The 20,931-nt window shown below is 41.2% G+C and overlaps 1 protein-coding gene across 1 annotated transcript in view; it reads left to right on the top strand.

Moving 5' to 3' along the window:
• The window catches only part of ttll12 (tubulin tyrosine ligase-like family, member 12), a 59,070-nt gene that overhangs the window by 23,998 nt on the left and 14,141 nt on the right, over nt 1-20,931 (top strand). Inside the window, exons 4-7 of the mRNA XM_062518606.1 lie at nt 2,831-2,990; nt 19,163-19,296; nt 20,377-20,453; nt 20,753-20,869. Coding sequence (XP_062374590.1) covers nt 2,831-2,990; nt 19,163-19,296; nt 20,377-20,453; nt 20,753-20,869 — 488 coding nt within the window. The remainder of the gene's footprint in view (nt 1-2,830; nt 2,991-19,162; nt 19,297-20,376; nt 20,454-20,752; nt 20,870-20,931) is intronic.

Genomic DNA, 20,931 nt, shown 5'->3' with positions numbered 1-20,931 from the left:
CTTGTACTCCAGCGAGTGTCAGACAAGCTGTGGAGAGAGCAGCCGGTATACTTTCTTTTTATTTGGCCCATCTCTCTGGACTGGCACTTACAAATTTGTAAAGACAATTGATGAAGCCACAAAAAGCTGATGCTTCACTTGATTCTGCTGCCTTTACCCCAGTCAGATTTAACGTGTGGGAATCACAAGGTGAAAATGTGGTCAGACTGTTGTTGTTTAATATTTGGGCTTGTTCTACCTAACTTTCCCAGAGATGTTTGCACCATTGTCATAGCCTTGTCCCCTGCAATTACCAATACCTAGTTTCTCAAGCACAACCTGCATCATCCCTGCTATTTCACTCCCTGTTTTTTTTTGCAAAATATTTTTAATTCAACAAACCTCTCTGTGATCTCCCATTCATTATTCACATTGTAATGGACATACCCAATGAGTGTGGGATAAATTTTATATGTTTCTCATTGTATTAACCATTTACTATAGCTTACATATTATATAATGAACTCTAGTTGCCATCCTGGCCTTAGGAATGTGGAGATAGCCCCCCATTGTATTAACCATTTACTATAACATACATATATAGTGAAACCTAGTTACCATCCTTTACCTTAGGAATGTTAAGATGAGCACAACATTTTGCTCTGTGTGTGAAATGTCTGGTGTGGCATCACAAATAATGCTATTATAGTTATCATCCTTCCTTTTTTTGAAAATTACTTTCAGGACACTTTTCCCACATACTTCAATTTGTGGGAATTTGTGACTCATTTTGGATGTCTGAGGACAGATACTGAGTGACTCTAGTTTGTTTAGTTGAGTTTTTCACTTTGTCTAGGTGGTCTTTCAAGAGTGTGTCATAGTGGGATACTAGTTCTAGTGTGCCCAAGTAATTTCCATTGTGGACATCACCTAACTTTTTTGTTTTACCTTTGAAAGGTACATTTCTTGATGACAAGTGCCGCGTAACATCAAGAAGTCTCTCCGAGATAGCTACATTTCTTTCCATTTCAGACCACATTTGTCTTTGCAAATGGTGGACTATTCCTTTAGCAGCCATAACAGAACGCTGCCAGTTGTTCCATTTGCAATAACAATTCCTGTGTGCCTTGTTGTTTTCGTGGCTTGGAAATTTGTCATACATCCGAAGCCACTTTACAAACACGTTTTGTACTCATGTTCATTACTGAGTGCGCTTTCAGAAGGCTTTTTAAGCCAAAAGAAAAAAAATTGCAAGGAATGCAGTAAAGGGCGTTTGCACTTTCCCTGTAAATCAACCAACCCCTTTTCATTTTTTCGCTGCCTTGATGTATTTCCATCTGAATCTTTGGCCATTTGTTGTTCATCTGTAAAAGCTAATTTTCTGACAATAGCTGCCTTGTCACTATCACTGAAATGAGCTGGCCATAACCCTGGACCAGCAGACACCAGACCCTCTGATTCTGCATGCTGTTCAGTCTCTGCAATGTCTGCAAAGTTTTGTTGTGATTTAGCGGCAAGCTTGAAAGCTGCTGAAAAATCAGTGACTGTAGAGGGTTTTAAGTGTGTGGTTTGGTACATGGTAGCGGAGAGAATGTACAGGATTGAGTGGCGGCCATATTTATACCTCTGCGGTACATCTAGTTCCTTAATGAATGAATGAAAGACTTGAATTGTGTTGATTTTGTTTATTGGAATGTGCCCCAGATTAAGTCGTCGTCAGCTCTATTCTTATTCAACAAAGAATCCAAAACAAGAAAATGCACCAAGGACATGTTCTCATTGGTAGAAACTGGCATGCTCACCGCCAGATGCTCACTTTCTTTCAAAATGCGTTGTTACATTGTGCCTAGTTCATAAAACAATGACAAATATGTTTAAAAAGAAACACAATTGTTTGGAGAAATAGCAGAAAACAAAGCCATTGACCTACAGTATTAGGCAAATAAACTGGAATTGCATGTGGTGGTGTGGGAAGAAGGGAGGCTACATTCTCCCACGTCAGTTTTGATAAGGAAGCGATACAGAGCAACAACCTGAGATCATGTGTCAGCATGCAGCAGCAGCAGTGGCCTTCACACTCCTCTGCTCTTGATGCAGTTAGCCTTGTCTGTTATTTCCACAGCCGAAAAAAACCCCAACATTAATAGGCTTTAATAAAGAAAATAAGGAAAACAAGAATAGTTCAGTAGGCTAAATCATTTATGATTTGTTTTTTTTTTTGTCTTTTTTTTGATGATTTTGATGATTATGATGTTTTGTTTTACTTATTCACAGCAGTATGTATTGCAGATGCGTTGCATTGTGTTTACTGTGATGTATTGCATATTCAGAAAATCTGGATTGAATTTCCTAGATTGAGACCATATTCACTGATGACCTGGGAAAAAATGCCCTTTGCTTGAGAATGCAGGTCTGTGGGCTTGTTTGAGAGTGTGGGGCTTACTGTTCGTTCACACCACCGCCGACTTGAGCTTCCAAAGATTCCGGAAGTCATTCATTTTCAATGGAAGCCGGCTTCTCTCAGCTGCCAGCAGCGACCAATCTTGGATCTTGGAAGCTCAAGTCGCCGGCGGTGTGTTCATACAGTTACAGGGCTAGAGCATGAATCAGTGCACTGTATGGGTTGATATTCTATCTATTTCCGAAATATTATTTCTAAACCATATGAAATAAAAAAAAAATCTCAATCGCATTGTTTTTGTGATCGTTAGGAGCTGAAATCGAGATCAGAATTAAAATTCGATCAATTGCACAGCCTCCTTCATTGTAAAATGTTTTTGGTGTCGAGATGAAGTGCTATAACATGCTGCTGTTGTTGTTTTATTGGTGTTTTTTCCCCCTGGCTTTGTAGTCTGCGGAGGAGAAGGTGCCAGTGTGGTACATCATGGATGAGTTTGGCTCTCGGGTGCAGCACTCCAACCAGCCCACGTGCTGTATGGCACCCTTCTTCTATGCCCCCCAGCAGATAGCCTACACGGTGCTGTGGCCCATACAGGACTTGGAGAATGGAGGTACACACACACGCACACACGCACGCACACACACACACACACACACACACACACACACACACACACACACACACACACACACACACACACACACACACTTTCTCTCTCTCTCTCTCTCTCTCTCTCTCGCAAGCGCAAATATCTTGATTACAGAATGATTAGATCTATATGTACCCATAGGTGTTATATTTGGATTGGTTACCAGTGGCTAGTTGGTGACCAGTGGTTTATTTTCACCAATAAATCTTCAACAGCATATCCCTGGATCGCATTGAAAAACGTTAGTCACACACCAATATGTATACCCTACTGAGGTGCTGAGACAGCACTTGGAAACCCACAGATGGCGCTTACATCTTTTGAAAGGTTTGTTGGTCGTCGTCTTATCTTTTGTTGGTCAGCACTAATGCTGCCAGAACCAAGAACTTTTAACTGTGAGCCGTCGGGTCAAGAGTTTGCTCTGCTCACTGGCTCTTTGTCTAGAACTTGGCTCTGCTGGTTCGTTATTTTAGCAGGTGCAAGGTCGAGGTTTTTTTTTCTTTTTTTTTTTTTCACTGGATCACAGAGAGACTTTACTGGGGTGCAGAGAGTAGAAAGAGAATAATGTCAGTAGAATAACATCAGTATAAATATAAGTATATTTACTCTTTTGACCTTACTGACTCTTTTTCACCTTACTGGTAATCCCTTTTTAAGTGTTGTGTGTTCTAATGGGTCAAAAATCACTTCAGAGAAAGAGATACGTTTTCAAAGAAGTTTATTTCCCCAAGAGAGCCATTTCCATGCCTTCACAAGAAAAAATAGAAAACTGACTTTTCCATCTCCACATCTTGTGTTTCAATGTTTGAAAATAGATGGGTAGATCCTTATGTGTAAAGATGTGTCTTCACTCTTGTGAAGTCAAAAAGGTTCATATCTCTTAAATTCATACAGAGACGAATCCTCAGACATTCTTTCAGTTGTTGTTGTCTTCCACATCTAGACTTAATGTAGTCTGGAACACATCGAGAGAAATCAATATTTCAATGAGAGGAAAAGCCGCTAAAGGGGAAATAAATACTTTTATTCACAGATTGACAAGCCAATACAAATTTCCGAAAGTCTTTGTGAGACAAGATCATTGTTTGTTCTTTGTCCATCGGGAATCTTCTATTCACAACGGTCATCTTAATTTGTTTCATAGAATCTCCACAAAAGTTCACGTTGACTAGAAATCGGAACATGATTCCAGTCGGATCTTCGTTTTGAAACCGATTATTAGAAAAAACACGATTAGAAAGAAGTTATATGGTCTTGTTTTGCACTCTCTGAAAAGCGCTGTCGCATGACTCCCTCTCCATTGTCTGAGTACTGTCGGTGAGAAAGGGGGATCTCAGTGAGGGAGAGAAAATGTGTGTGTGTGTGTGTGTGTGAGTGAGTGACAGGGTTGGGGTGTGACTGTGTGTGTGTGTGTGTGGGGGGGGGGGGTCATTGATTTGTTCTCAAGGGCTCTCATTAAGAAGTCTTACCCATGTTTTTTTCCTTTCGTGGTCAATAATAGTATGGCGTAATGGCCCTTAGTTCTCATGTGGAAGCACTTTTCAATTTTCCCTTGGGGATCAATAAAGTATCTATCTATCTATCTATCTTAAGACATTCAATTATGCATGGGCACAACATAGCAAAGAGTTTATGTAAGAGCCAAAGGCAAGATATACCCTACTAACCTAGTTCACATACAAAAAACAGGCTTTTGTTGTATGAAACCTAATGGACCACCTGCCTAGTCAGATTGATGGTGCACATTATTTTTATGGAATATGTATGTAATAGTATGTTTGTATGTTCATTGTATGCCCCTTTCCTGTGGTTCAAAGTTCAGTAATGTCATCAAGTTGCATCAAGACTTCTCTTAAAATGTCACGTCTTTCCTTTTGGCTTTTAGCTAAATATGAATTAATACTAGAGTGGCATGACTTCCTCCCACAGTCCCAACAGGACTCACAGTGTGTAGTCACAGTGTGGAGTGAAGTCTTCTGGTGAGATGAAAACCAGACTCTTTCCCACAGTAAAGTCAAGAGGTTACTCACTCAACCGTAGATGACATCTGTTCTGTAATGACAAGCCTGCAGGGAAGAAGAGTGACTTCCTGAATGTCTTATTTTGTCGCCGTTTTGAGGCATTTACTGAGAAATAAATGGTTTGCCACACATATAGAAATGGCGACTGGTCTAGACTGTTGAAGCGACTTACTAGACAGTAAAATAACTTACTGCACTGCTGTTGAAGACTTGCTGCACTGGTGTCTTTTGCCCTTTACATATTACAAATTGCTACAGTGCCTTTTCCATTACAGGTCCGAGAGGGGCCACCAGGGATGTAAACCTTCTAGAGGTCGAGCCGAGGGCACTGCCAGCTGTGACTACCCTTAGGAGAAAAAAAAAAATCCTCGTTAACAGGGCCAACTGATAGTGATAACATGACGACGTTGAGGATTCCTATTATCAGGATGCTTGATGGGGCGAGGGGCCAGGTGGTAACTGGTCAGGATGTAGAGTTAAAAGTCTATTTTGTTGTTAAGCGACCATGGGTATCTTGAAAGGCTATAAAATAAGTTATTATTATTAGTAGTAGTAGTGGCAATAGTAGTAGTAGTAAATAGAATAGAATAGAATATATACTTTTTTGATCCCGTGAGGGAAATTTGTTTCTCTGCATTTAACCCAATTTAACCAAATTAGTGAACACACACAGCACACAGTGAACACACAGTGAGGTGAATCACACACTAACCCAGAGCAGTGAGCTGCCTGCCCAACCAGCGGCGCTCGGGGAGCAGTGAGGGGTTAGGTGCCTTGCTCAAGGGCACTTCAGCTGTGAACTGGTCGGGGATCAAACTGGCAACCCTCCGGTTACAAGCCCGAAGCCCTAACCAGTAGGCCACGGCTGCCCCAAGTAGTAGTAGTAGTAGTAGTAGTAGTAGTAGTAGTAGAGCAGCAACTGTGATGTATGAGGAGTGGATAAATCCTGTGACGGCAGCGAGGCCTTTCCTATGACTGTCTCTGTGTCTCCCAATTAGGTCTGATGAGGTGAGCGGGGTCGCCTAGTTTGCGGCCTTTATTATCCTTCTGGTTCCAGCACTCGCTCTCTTGTTGGCTTGTAGGCCCGACGCCGGTTGCGCCTGCTGCTCCTTTATGCTTTAGTTTATATTTGGTTTGATGTAACACGCAACACGCACACAATGCATTACCGACACACTACACACGTAGACGCTTCACTACTGAAGACTGCTCGCTACCTACCTACGTTAGTCCGGTTTTGTCAATGTATTATTTCTTCGTGGTTTAGACAATAAACCCAAATTATTGTTAAAACGTGTCACACCTCCGTCCACCCTCATTGTCTGGTTCCCAAGGCTATGACAATGTGGGGGCTCATCAAGCTAGTTATAATCGGTCGTTTTTTGGTAGTTTGTTTGTTGATTTTCCGAAGCTGCCTTTTTTTTTTTAATAAATGAACGCATCATGTGAGAAGCTCTAGTGATTGTTTACGTTGCTTATGTAGTTATTGAGCCAAGATCATTCCTGTTTTGGTGGGAGGGGCGAGAGGTGAGATTAGTGGTGTGTTAAATAGTGTATGTTTGGTAACACAATTTAATTGTCGGGCGCGGTAGGTCTAGGATTTTGATCATGAGTAGCCTCCGATAGTTTGTTAATTAATTGTTGCTGGTGGTTTTGTGTTTTCAGATGTAACTTATTTATATCAATTTGTTTGATGTAACAATAAGCAACACGCACACAGTACATTACCAACACACTACACATGTCTGCACTTCACTACTGAAGACTGATCGCTACCTACAGAATCTACATTAGTCCGATTTTGTCGATGTATTATTTCTTCGTGGTTTAGACAACAAACTCAAATTATTGTTAAAACCTATCACGCCTCCATTCTCCCTCATTGTCTGGTTGCCTAGGCCATGACAAATCCATATTTTAGTTTATTTTAAAATCCCACCTCTCGACTCCCTCTTTTGTTGTGGCCTCTACCCCTAGGTCATAACACTGGTGCTATCTGATATCTGATTCTCTGGAGAGCCAGGGGGGTTTACATTTTACATGCATTATTAATGGCACAGAGTGTCAAGTGTTCAGATAACAGAAGTCGACATTGCGTGGTAAATTTCCATTGAAAATGCCCATGTACCACTCTGCAGTAGAAACTCGTTACCCTCTCCTTCATGCGCTCACCTGTAGAGACTTGCCCAGTGCATCACTCTTCACACACACATCAGACATAGTCCGATACCGTAGGAAACAGTAGGACAGTAGGAAAACGGCGTAAGCTCACTTTTCAGAAGCAATGAAGGAACTGAAATGGGTCGAAGGAAATCATAAAGCTTTCTGCATTATTATTACTCTTTGGCTATCTATGCTTTTATCTGCTATTACTGTTTGTTTTTTGTTTATGTAAAGCACATTGAATGACCTCTGTGTATGAAATGTGCTATATAAATAAACTTGACTTGACTTGACTTGACTTGCATGGCATGCTCTTGGAAATATAATGATTGATTATTAACCCCTGTTAAACCTAATAAATCTGACTCTGCTTAATGTAGAAAAGATTGATGAGACTGAGACCATTATTGTAGCTGAGACCGTTAGAGTGAATCAATCAAGACATGACAATGTATACGTTTAATTAATTATGTCCTGATTCTAGTGGGCATGTGACAATCATGTGACTGTAGGCCCACACTTCCATAAAGCAGAGCTGATCAAATTTCCCCATATGATTGAAAGGATTATCATCAGCCATTATGATTCCACCAATATGATTAATTGACTTTCTGCTTTGATTGGCTCGCCAGCATGTCAATCACCCGTCAAAGGAGAGAACCCTGATTTATGATTGGACATGTGATAATGGTACAGAAAATAGGAGGCCACGGAAACCTCACTTCTAGCATAAAAGAGTCAAGTCAAGTTTATTTATATAGCACATTTTATACACAGGTGATTCAATGTGCATTACATAAACAAAAGCAAACATTAATATTAATATTAAATAAAAGCATAGAAGCACAATAGTCAGATAATCTTTTAAAAAGTAAAGATCATAATTAAAAAAAGAAAACATAAAACACACAAGATAAATTCTATTAAAGAAAACATAAAACGCACAAGATAAAATCTATTACAAATAAATAATAATTAGAACTAAATAAAACTAAAATGAAAACTAGGTTCATTGTCAGTACTTGTGAATTAAACTGTGTGATCAACAGCATCTCTCTTGATACACGCGTCTTCTAAGATCGGATTCTAGTGTGCTATTTGTTTTATTCCACAGTGCTAGTTGGTATTACAGTGTACTACTAGTGTGGTTCTCACGCCAGAGGCTTTGGCCTTCTGACAAAATAGTTGAATCATCCGTCCTGATCCAACCATGAAGCTTTGTTGAGATCAACTTCAATACAGACATACACAGCACAACATTTTCTTGGGCAACCAAAGAATGCAACAATTAGTTGGTTTGAACCAATATTGTGGTACTAAGTTTCAGGATTTGACAAAAGAGTTTTCAGGCAGAGTCCTCAGTCAGTCAGGATTCTTTCAGAGAGCTTTATTAACGGCACCGGAGACTTACGCGCTAGGGCAACCCAACGCAGTCTGCCAATACAGAGAAAAGACTCTCTTCTTAATTCAGTTCAGAAATGATGACATCCATACGATTGGCATGCAGTACAATCAACACAGAGATGTCGTCCTGACCAATCGTACCTCTAGAGAAACAAACTCACAGGGAGGCCTCTATGCGTGTTGGAATTTGCTCCAAAAAGGTTTGAAGCTTTCTGTTTTTATCCCACTTGGACATTTGAAACAATTACTTAAAAAATCCAAATCTGAACAGTGCACATGTTTTCAATGATCCCTTGATGTAATTTTTTAAGTTGTCTCACATGTACTGTAAATCTGTGTTGCATGTTGTGTCACTGGCTTTAGTTGCTGTTTGTTGTTGACCTGTCTAGTCTTCATGTCCTCTTTCTATGTAAGTCTATCTTGTCATCAATGTTTCTGTGTAACTTGTGTACTTGTTGCCCCAGGGGTCCCTTGTAAAAGAGATTTAATTATCTCAATGGGTTATCACCTGGTGAAATAAAGGATAAATTAATAAAAAATGAAATAAATGCGTGCCACAGATGTTAGACGCAAATCATCATGCCCTTTCCTACGTGGCAAATGCATACTGTGGTACTAAGTTTCAGGATTTGTCAAAAGAGTTTTCAGGCAGAGTCTTCGGTCAGTCAGGATTCTTTCAGAGAGCTTTATCAACGGCACCGGAGACTTAAGCGCTAGGGCAACCCAACGCAGTCTCACAATACAGAGAAAAGACTCTCTTCTTATTCAGTTCAGAAGTGATTACATCCATACGATTGGCATGCAGCATCGACACAGGAGATGTTGTCCTGACCTACAAGGTCGTATCCCAATGCAACCACAACTCAGGAGCTGTCCCCCAGGTCCGAGGGCCTTTCCTGGCGCCTCGGTGCCTCTAGGGAATCAAACTCTAGGGAATCAAACTCACAGAGAGGCCTCTATGCGTGCCACAGATGTTAGACGCAAATCATCATGCCCTTGTCTACATGGCAAATGCATACCGCACACAAGGACACTTTGGTGAAAAACAAGTCAGGAGAACAAAATTATCTTTCTTAGGCCCCAATGATTCCAGGCATGCTTACAGAAGTTACAAGAAAATAAAAGTGAATACATGGACAGAAAAGTTACAATTTTATTCCTACAATATCAATTACCGTAGTCTCACACATAGCAACCAATAAAGAACAAAAAAAAAAACAATAAGCATAACCTCGTCAAATAAACATATCAATTAACCCATGGGCACATATCAATATACATATCAATATCGACCTGTACACGTAGAATAAGTTGGATAGGCCTCTGCTCTTCATCCCAGATGAGTGCACAATTTCCAAAAAGAATGGCAAAGTTTGATGATTGGTCTAACCACAGGACCTTTTTCCCATGTTACTGTGATAACTAAACTTTCAGGATTTGTCGAAGAGTCTCAGGCAGAGTCAGCAGTCAGTCAAAATTCTCAGAGAGCTTTATTCACAACACTGGAGACTTATGTCGTGTGGCTAACAGGCGCAGTGTAGGAATACACTTTAACATTTCATTTACCTTTTTATGACCTGGGTGTGGAAACATTAGGACAATATAACTGATCGCCTTCTGAAAGAATCCTGACTGTCTGAAGACGCTGCCTGAGACTCTTTTGCACATCTTCAAAATCTGCTACGACAGCTGTCTGCCGATACAATACAAAATTAAGCAATAAGCCCCAAGAGTCCGTGGGTTATACGGTATAATCGAACAGCGTTGTTAGGCACGACGCAAAGCGGATCTTAGCTGTTCGATTATACAGTATAACCCACGGACTCAAGTGGCTTATTGCTTAATTTTGTTCAGCCAATCACAATCAAGGACCGGAACTATCCGTTTTAGAATTACACTTCTTATACAGTCTTGACTAATGACATCTCCCTCTATGGTATGCCACTCTGTTGACAACAAAACAAGTTAACGCCACAAGGTTGTATCCCAAACGACCGCCGTCTGTGTTATGTTTTCAGGTCGGGCCTGATCTCACTAAATAACTGGGTAGGCGCCAGCCTGGTCCTGAGACCACACCAGCTCTCTCCTGGGCCCACACTATCAGAGACAACAAAAACAATGCGAGTCCCAAGACACCACAGGAGATATTAAAGGCATACCACAGATTGTTAGATGCAAATCACCATCTCAGCCACCTTCAACCAGTTCATTTCTACACGCACCCTGCACACCCTCGATTTGTGCAGACAAGACAAAGGGAGTACAGTAGATGAGCAATGGAGAAAGGATACGTATATGGGTTGCTAGTTGCTCTAATTAGTTGTGAAATATTCCTCTTTTTGTTTTCTTTATCATTACACAACTTTTTCAGGATTTTATTACGCCAGTCTAAACTTTTCTTGAAACATGTTGTCACACAGTGAACATATAGTGAGGTGAAGCACACACTAACCCGGAGCAGTGAGCTGCCTTGATACAGCGATGCTCAACCACTTCCCCCACCCATATTTTTCCTACTGCTCGGGGATCGAGCCAGCAACCCTTTGGTTACAAGCCCGATTACTATGTTCTGTTTTTATTCACATTTTACACAATGTCCCAACTTTTTCTGTTTGGGGGTTGTGCTAAGCCTAAAAGAATTAGCATTCACACATTTATCAACCTTATCTGTAGCACTTGCTAATCACTTTTTTTTTTAAATTTTCGGTTTGATTTTGCTTGTGGTGTAGCCTGGCTAACGCCTACCACTTCTCAAATGAGACGTGGTCTGGCAACCAGACGTTCATTTTCTCGTATTTGAAAAAATGCCCAGATCCGTTCATTGGGCGCCACGGATGTCTATCAAATACGCATAGCTCACCCAACTCGTTCATATGCAACGCTAAGGGCTGCCGTAAATCCTTTGGCGTCGAATGTAGACGCAAGAAGGCAACGGAAACTTCTCGGATGTTCTGTGATTGGTTCGCCAACATCAGGCGAACATTTGGGCGTTAGTTTCCAGACTGGCTTAGCAGCGGGATTGAAATCACCGCGCAAGGCAGTATGGGAAAACCCAGGCTACTTGTGGTGTAGGTTTGAAACTACTTTGCCTAACAGATTTCCCTCCATATGCTACTTTCTCTGGCGAAGGACAAATAATGCCTAGAGGGACCATTAAGGACCATTTATGATAGGAAATAGGATAGTAGTACCTGATGGAGCGTAGCCTGTAGTTTACCAGAATCTTCTTACTGAGATCTTAATCTTAACTGGGGCAGCTGCAGGTCTGAGGTCTGAGCCTAAGGTAATATTCCAAAACCTCTCTCTCTCTCTCTCTCTCGCTCTCTCTCTCTCTCTCTCTCTCGCTCTCTCTCCTTGAATTTCCTCTTGGGGATCAATAAAGTGTCTATCTATCTATCTCTCTATCTCTCTATCTCTCTCTCATCCACACATTTCCTTTCCTCTTGTGATCATGTCTAATAAAGACTAAAATGCACAGAAGTGTAGCTTAAAGGGGAACTACACGATGTAACATTTTCAACTTAATAACACAGTTATTCAGTAAATCATTATGATAGTTAAATTACCTGTTTTGTGGAGAATGGAGGCTGTCTCTGCTCCCTCCAGGCAGTGTCTGAATCCGGAAATCCCACGAGAAACGAGAACGAGTGAGAAACACAAAATGCTTAACATTCTCTGAACATGCATAAGGGGAGCTCCATAACAAAAGTGAGAAATCAGTGAAGAAATGACTGGTGACAAAGAAATGTACACAAGTTATCATTGTCAACTGTATATGTGTGCGTCAAAGTTATCATTGTTGGGGGGGTGCTGTGGCGCAGCAGGCTACAGCACTCATACCATGTACGAGTTCGAGCGCGGCCATGTCCCGATCTGACCCCATCTCTCTCTCCCACTTATTTCCTGTCTACCTCTTCACTGTCCTATAACAATAAAAGGCCAAAAAGATATACTTAAAAAAAACTATATATATATATATATATATATATATATATATATATATCATTGTCAACTGCATATGAGTGCGTCAAAGGAAACAGGTGCACTTGCAAAGATAGGAAGCAGGAAATGGGAGACAGGATGACATTCAGGCCAAGGTCATGCTTTGCTTTGAATAAAATTCAATTCAATTCAATTCAATTCAAAAAACTTTATTTATCCCCGAGGGGCAATTTCTCCATGCAGGCATAGTGACATAAGACGCACGACAAAAGACAAGACAAACAGGACAGGACAGACAGGGGTGTGAGTGTGTGTGTGTGTGGGTCCCAGTCTCCTAGTACCAGGAGAGAGAGGGGGAGGGGGCTGGGAGCATATTTGAGTTCAGAAGGCGAATAGCCTCAAAAGTAAAAGTAGCCCTCCTCCTGTTGGTCCTAGCAAGAGGACAGCGCAGACGCCTGCCAGAGGGCAGCCATTCAAAAACTCTGTGTAAGACATGGGTAGAGTCTTCTAAGATGGAGTTGGCTTTTCTTAGGGTTGCCTTGTCATGCAGTGACGTCAGAGACTGAAGAGGGTGGCCAATGATTTTAGAGCATGTGTGCACAATGCTCTGGAGGTGTTTCTTGTTTTTGATCGATAGAGAGTGAAACCAGCATATTGATGAAAAGGTCAGTATACTTTCAATAAAGGAGGTGTAAAAAATATTGAGAATCTTCCTGCTCACTCCAAAGGAGTATAGTTTCCTCAGGAAATACTGCCGCTGTTGACATTTTTTGAGAATCACCTCTGTGTTGGAGTCAAAACGCAGTTTGTCATCCATGACGGTGCCCAGGTATTTGTACTCCTGTACAACTTCAACAGGTTCCCCATGTATTATAGTTGCAGTCCTGCATCCTCCATGCTTGCTGAAGTCAATGAACATCTCCTTGGTTTTTGTAACATTAAGCTCCAAAAAGGAGCTATCACACCATTCCACAAACTCACTGAGGACAGGCCCGTGATCTTGGATAGAACCTGATAACAGGGACAGGAGAACAGTGTCATCGGCAAACTTCACTAGATGACGATCAGGATGGCGGCTTCTACAGTCATCTGTGTATAAGATGAAAAGCAGTGGTGAGAGGACACAACCCTGGGGTGAGCCTGTGGATGTGTATCTGCTGTCAGAGAACCTCTTGTTGACCAGCACCTTCTGTGTTCTTTGTGTGAGAAAGTCTATGATCCACAGAATTAGCTGATGATCCAAGTTGAAACAGTTGATAAGTTTTTTAGCCAGCATGTGAGGTTGAATGGTGTTGAAGGCAGACGAGAAATCTGCAAATAGGAGTCGGGCAAAAGAATTTGGGCTTTCTAGATGTGCATGAATGGTATTCAGTATGTAGATTTTGGCATCATCCACCCCTCTTTTCGCACGATATGCAAACTGAAGAGGATCCATCTTTGAAGCTGTGGCGTTGATGATATGAGCTTTCACAATCCTCTCAAAGGCCTTCATGACAAGGGAGGTGAGGGCAATGGGTCGTAGGTCATTCAGGACTTTAATGCTGGTCTTCTTGGGGATGGGAATAACTGTGGAGTGTTTCCATGACTGTGGGACAGTGGCAGTAGATAGAGACCTCTGGAATATCTGCTGGAAAACGCCTCCAAGCTGCTCAGCACAGTATTTCAGTGTGTAACCACAGATGTGATCTGGACCAGGAGCTTTCTTGATCTGTGTCCTTCTCAAACACTCCACCACAGACTCAACTGTGACGATGATAGGGTCACTCGGGGTCAAACTAGTGGTGATGTCCGCCAACTGAGACTGATGATCTTTCTCAAACCTGGTGTAAAAAGAGTTAAGCTCATTGGGGAGGGATTCATCGCTGCTGCCAGCCACACACACGGGTCTGAAGTCACGCACAGTGTTGACTGCTGCCATTGTCTTTATACCCTGCCAGGCTTCCTGGAGATTACCTTGTGTGAATTTCTTTTCGATCTTACTTTTGTAAGCTGCTTTAGCTTTTTTGATGGCCTGCTTCACCTCTCTGTTTACTTGTTTCTTCTCCAACATAGTTCCAGTGTAGAACAGTCGTTTCTTCTTGTTCAGAATAGACTTAAGTTCTTTAGTGACCCAGGGTTTATTATTGGGAAAGATGGTGATTTCTTTCTTGGGGATAATATTATCTACACAGAAAGATATATAAGATGAGACACTGTCTACCTGTTCATTCAGGGTGAGATCAGGTTGCAAAAATATGTCCCAAGATGTACACTCAAAACATGCCCTTAATTCATCAATGCTTTCCTCATTCCACTGTTTTACAGATTTAACCACTTTCTCTCTTCTCTTCACAACTGGTGTGTATTCAGGGACAAGGAGGATAGAGTTATGATCAGCAGTTCCAAGAGGAGGAAGGGGTACAGATTTATAGGCCCCTGAAATAGAACCATAGCACTTGTCAAGAACTCTGTCAAAACGTGTGGCACATGTGATATATTGCTGGAATTTTTTCAATGATTTGTCAATAGGGCAGTGGTTAAAATCTCCCAAAATAAATTTGGGTGAGTCAGGTGAAATCAGCTCCAGTCTATTCACAGTGTTCTTGATTGCTTCAGATGCTGTGTTCGCATTGGCTTTGGGGTGAATATACACTAGAAAGGAGCTTCTTTGAGCTAATGAGACCAGAGACTGTTTTGCAGAAAAGGGGAATCCTCCTTTCTGAGCACTCTCTCCTCCTCTCGGCCAGAGTTGTTGATAAAAACGCTACTACGTGTTGTGGTTCTTGTGTCTTACTGTCTGGAAGATTTTCCTGACAACTGAAGTTGCAGAATGGCCCTTTAAAAAAAGGTTAACCTCAATTAAGGCATGCAGAATTAAGACTCTTAGAACCTTCCTCATCAAAACCATTAGTGGTAAAAAAAAAAAACTCCAAGACAACTGGTAAGACTGCAGCTTTATTCACACGCCACACTCCAGATTCACACAAGAAACCAGCTCAATTTATACTGGCTGAAGTATAAGAATAATAAGAGTATAAGAAGAGTAGAATATATACTTTTTTGATCCTGTGAGGGAAATTCAGTTCTCTGCATTTAACCCAATTTAACAGAATTAGTGAACACACAGCACACAGTGAACACACGGTGAGGTGAATCACACAACCCAGAGCAGTGAACTGCTTGCCTTGCTCAAGGGCACTTCAGCCGTGGTGGACTGGTCGGGGATCAAACCGGCAACCCTTCGGTTACAAGCCCGAAGCGCTAACCAGTACACCACGGCTGCCCTTGTATTCACAGCTGAGTATTCACAGAAACAAGGATATCATGAAGCCCCTTATCCTTCCTCTCTTGACCTATGCCATGTTTGTGGTGTTACGATCAAACAATGTGGTTGTCTTGTCTTTTTTTCTCCTCCACTCCTTTCCTCCACAACTATTGGCTGTCAGTGGCAGGGCCATTTACAACTCATTATCAAACACAGATCAAGAAGATCAGATACGAGATTGTCTGTGGGGAGAATGATCACACAGAGTCATACTGGTAACAATGGCACAGATAGGCATTAGTTCACAGCTTTAAATCATCTTAGTGAATGACATGCTGATTTCCAACACACCTCTGTAGACCACAGTGATCTACAAGTGAATAGGAAAAGTTGATGGGAAATGGTACCAAGTCTTTTTTGAACAGTTAGAACTTGAAAGTGCACATCAGGTATGAGACGCTTATGCTAAGTCAGAACACATTGCTTTACCTTCTGAACATATGTTTACTTGTAAACACTCTGTCATTCAAATTCATCAGAAACATTACAGGCAATATCCTATCCTGTAGTTACAATAGTGGAAAGTATGGTCCGTGGTTTTTGCACACAAAAGTTAAAAATGAGAGTGTGTAACTGTGGACCTAACAGTCTTGTAGTAGTGATGGTTGCTTTGAGTTCTTAGATATGCGACTAATTCAAATGTGCTACTTTGTACACATTTTGTCTGGCACTGCAGGTGAAAAAAAGCTTCAAAATATTTCCACAAGACTTATTTACTCAGTCTGTGTGAAGACAGGATTTCCCCCTGAAATCTTAAGGATGCATATTAGGTTGTGTGGGGAAATTAGGAGACACTCTGCAGTCAGAGGGTAGGCCTGGTTTGTGTGTGTGTGTGTGTGTGTGTGTGTGTGTGTGTGTGTGTGTGTGTGTGTGTGTGTGTGTGTGTGTGTGTGTGTGTGTGTGTGTGTGTGTGTGTGTGTGTGTGTGTGTGTGTGTGTGTGTGTGTGTGTGTGTGTGTGTGTGTGTGTGTGTGTGTACAATATTATATCTGCACAAACCTCTCAAAATCCCAAAATTCTGCATCATCTTCCTGTTTAATAACCCTGCATTATCATACATCTTATTTTACCACCCCGGCTTGTAGGCCACAAAATAATATCAAGAGACACCATAGTTGATTGATTATTTACATAGATTTATATTGACTAATTTAGCTACAACAATCATGGCTTACAACAATGTGGAATAACATCCCAGTTTTAAATAATTTAGGTTAAAGTATAGGGGGTGGATATGAAGGCAAGACACAGAGGAGGGCATGAGCAGAAAGTGTGATGAGACATGACAGCCTCTCCTTTGGACATCTTCATACCTTTTATCTACACTTGTCAAGGTGTGAGAAATCGAGATGACCTGTGACATCTGTGACCTTAATCTGTGTTGTCTAGATTAGACTGGTTTGAGGATTGTGTTGTTAACTATCTGTTAGGGAAACCAATGTGAGCATAATATTATTATTATGTTTGTAAAGAGACATCATGATTTTACTATATAATTGAGTAATCATGTTGTAATCATGTTGGTACTTTGTTTTGATTGTGAACTGCTGTTGATGTGTCCCCGTTACCCTGTTTTTATCCATAGATTTTTAACACAGTTAAAGCCCATCCTGCATGATCAGCCATTCACATGCCTTTTGTGTGCTCCTGCAAAGTAGTCAAATACGTATTATATGTCGATATTGCACTTAAGTGGCCTAGTTGAAGAAAATCCAGATGGTCATTTCATTGTTTTAATTTGATTTGGTTAGGCCTTATTTATTCTCAACCTGACGCCCTGTGACAAGCCTTATGGCAAAGAATGTTTTCTTTGTTTTATTTGGCAAGACCTTATTCATTCTCAACCCTCTTAAATGTTGTAGTTTAGAAAAGGGGCAGTCGACTCCAGATTCACTGTCCTGTGTCTGACTCTGGTAGGTGTGTGGTAAGTGTTTTAGATCACTATCAAGATACTACAATAGAAAGGGTTGATAAGAAGTGTCACCTAAAAGAAAATCCACTGCCATTGTTATGCAGATGACACTCATCTTTGCATGCCATTAACACCAGGTAATCCCTGCTCAATCAGTCACTTGTTAAACTGCCTAGATGATATCAAATCCTGGATGGCAAGCAATTTTCTCCAACTCAACGATAGTAAAACTGAAATAATTTTATTTGGCTCCTGCAGCATCGTCAACAGCTCGGTCAGTGCACTAGGTCCCCTGTCTGCAAATCTGCACAACGTAGTAAAAAATCTTGGTGTCCTAGTCGATTGTTCTCTGAATTTTAATAAACAAGTGAGCAGTGTGGTAAAGAGCAGCTTTTATCATCTAAGAACTATAGCTAACCTTAAACCTTTTTTTTTTTTTTATCTCACAATGATCTTGAAACTGTTATCCCTGCTATTATCACATCCCGCCTCGATTACTGTAACTCCCTAATACTCTGGTCTGACCCAGACGAACATCCAAGCTTTAAACTGGTCCAAAATGCTGCAGCTAGACTTTTAGGAACTAAGAAAAGGGAGCACATCACATATGTCCTGGCTAATCTACATTGGCTTCCTGTCAAATACAGAATTGATTTTTAAAATCTTACTGCTTTTAGAGCTCTTAATGGATTAGCCCCTTCTTATGTCACAGAGCTTTTAACTTCTCACTTTCCCCCAAGGCCGCTCAGGCCATCCTCTCAGCAACTACTCACAGTCCCACATGCTCGTTTTAAAAGCAAAGGAGATGGGGCTTTCTCAGTTGCTGCCCCCAAACTTTGGAATAGCCCCTCCAGCCTTAAGTCTAGCTTGAAAACCCACCTTTTTACCCTTGCTTTTGGCTCTGTGTAAATTACCTTGTCTTTTCTTATCCTTATACTGGTCCTAATTTATTTTATTTATTTATATATTTTTTATTTTGTTATTGATTTTAGTATTTTTCTTATTTTGGGCTTTTAAATAGCCCCTTTATGTATGTATTTGTCTATTTATTTATGAATTTATTCTGTATTTTGTCTCTAGATTATGAGCATTGTAACCTCTATTCCTGGCTTGTGCCTTATTGTCAGCTTAACACTGTTTTGTAAGATAACTCTACCTGTAAAGCACATTGGGTCAACAGCTGTTGTCCTCAACTGACCACAGCTGTCAGTTGACAACAGTTGTCAACATCTTTTGTCCTGCGGCTGCCTAAAAGTGTGACCCCACTTAGGCCGCTGGTTTTAACCCAAGCAGCATCCAATGACGCCTGCATTGCCGCTGCCTAACAGTTGCATCCATCAATCCCAATGAACTAACGTCTCTTTTCCTTTCTGTCTCCTCTGTGTCAGATGAAGTAACGCGGGACTACGCCTACGGAGAGACTAATAACTTGGTCCGTGAATGCCGGCTGTTGCCATGGGTACCATCAGATCTGGAGGGTGTTAGCAGCTGCACCGCTGAACCCTCAGATCTTTATTTTGAGGTGTGTTCATGTGTCACTATTGACAAATGTCCACAATTTAAAGAGGAACTATGCAGGATTGGCGATTTCATCTCTGGTTTCGGTTTCGTTTTTCGTTTTCGCTCGTTTTATGCTTGCATTTTCTCTGCAGAGCTTCCCCGACAGCTTTAGCGTGTATATTTATACATATATAGGCTATATTTAAATATATAAATTGCAAGTGTGGTTCTTCTTGTTCCTTGCGTCTCAGATTCCAGATGTAAACAAGGAGCGATCGTCTCCTACAGAAAGTTGCGTAGGGTCTCTTTAATATTAAAGGGATAATCCGGAGTGAAATGCACTTTAGATCAATTTTTCGGACTATTGGGAGTACATACGTTGAGTTGACACCAAAATCATGTCATTCGGATGTATTTTGAGAAAGTTCGCGCTCACCGTTTTTAGCCAAAACTCGTTAGCCTGGAAGTGACCGGGGCGTGTCCTTTCGCCGCTACAAAACGCTATTTTTATACCTCTTCTACTGTTCCAAACAACACTACACTTACGTGGTAGTGAGTAGAGGTTCCCTAAAGCCAAACCGAAGTATCCGCACGTCTTTATGTGGTCGGATAGAGAGTCCAGAATGAATTTAATCGAGTCCGTACCTTTCCGGAAATGTTAGTAAAGTGTTGTGAAAACGTTGCTAGCTGCAACAGCGACATTTCCGGAAAGGTACTGACTCGATTAAATTCATTCTGGACTCTCTATCCGACCACATAAAGACGTGGGGATACTTCGGTTTGGCTTTAGGGACCCTCTACTCACTACCACGTAAGTGTAGTGTTGTTTGGAACAGTAGAAGAGGTATAAAAATAGCGTTTTGTAACGGCGAAATGACATGCCCGAGTCACCTCCAGGCTAACGAGTTTTGGCTAAAAACGGTGAGCTCGAACTTTCTCAAAATACATCCGAATGACATGATTTTGGTGTCAACTCAACGTATGTACTCCCAATAGTCCGAAAAATTGATCTAAAGTGCATTTCACTCCGGATTATCCCTTTAATAGAACAGGTCTAGTGCACAAAACATCAGTCTTAATATGTCTTCTGTCTGGATTTCAGGCCCTTATAGCAGGGAATAAAGAAACACTTCCTTTACCTATTGAGCCCTCCAGTGTGCCAGAGGATAAAGTATTGAAGTAAGTTCCTCACTTATGAGGTCATTTCATCATGTTGGTATAGTGGGGATTGGGTTACACTCCGTGGACGTCGAGTGCCCTCTTAGGCATTCCTGCGGATCGATTAAGCTTGGGTGAATACCTAGATGGTGATGTAATGGGTTTGTCAAGGTGACTATAGGCAATGGCTTCTGTTACATAGGCCTTTTCTCTGGAAAATCGGTGCATTAAATGTGTTTTCTTCTCTGGGGTATTACCTTTATTGATTCAATTGTACAAAATGTATTGGTGTACAAAATTTGTGTGTGTGTGTGTCACAGGGTCTACACAGAGATGGCACAAGTCAGAGATAATCTCACACACCCACGATTTCTGATGGTTGAGACTGAAGAGGAGGCTGATGTTCTCTGGATGTACAACCATTTCAGAGACTATCGGTATGTATGGCTGCTCATATGGTCTCTTATAGTCTTTTTTAGTTACATTACATTGGAAAACA

The sequence above is a fragment of the Sardina pilchardus genome, chromosome 17 (genome assembly GCF_963854185.1).
Source record: "Sardina pilchardus chromosome 17, fSarPil1.1, whole genome shotgun sequence".
NCBI classification, from domain to species: Eukaryota; Metazoa; Chordata; class Actinopteri; order Clupeiformes; family Clupeidae; genus Sardina; species Sardina pilchardus.
The sequence above is the reverse complement of the archived record's forward strand: the minus strand, read 5'-3'. Positions and strand labels throughout refer to the sequence as shown.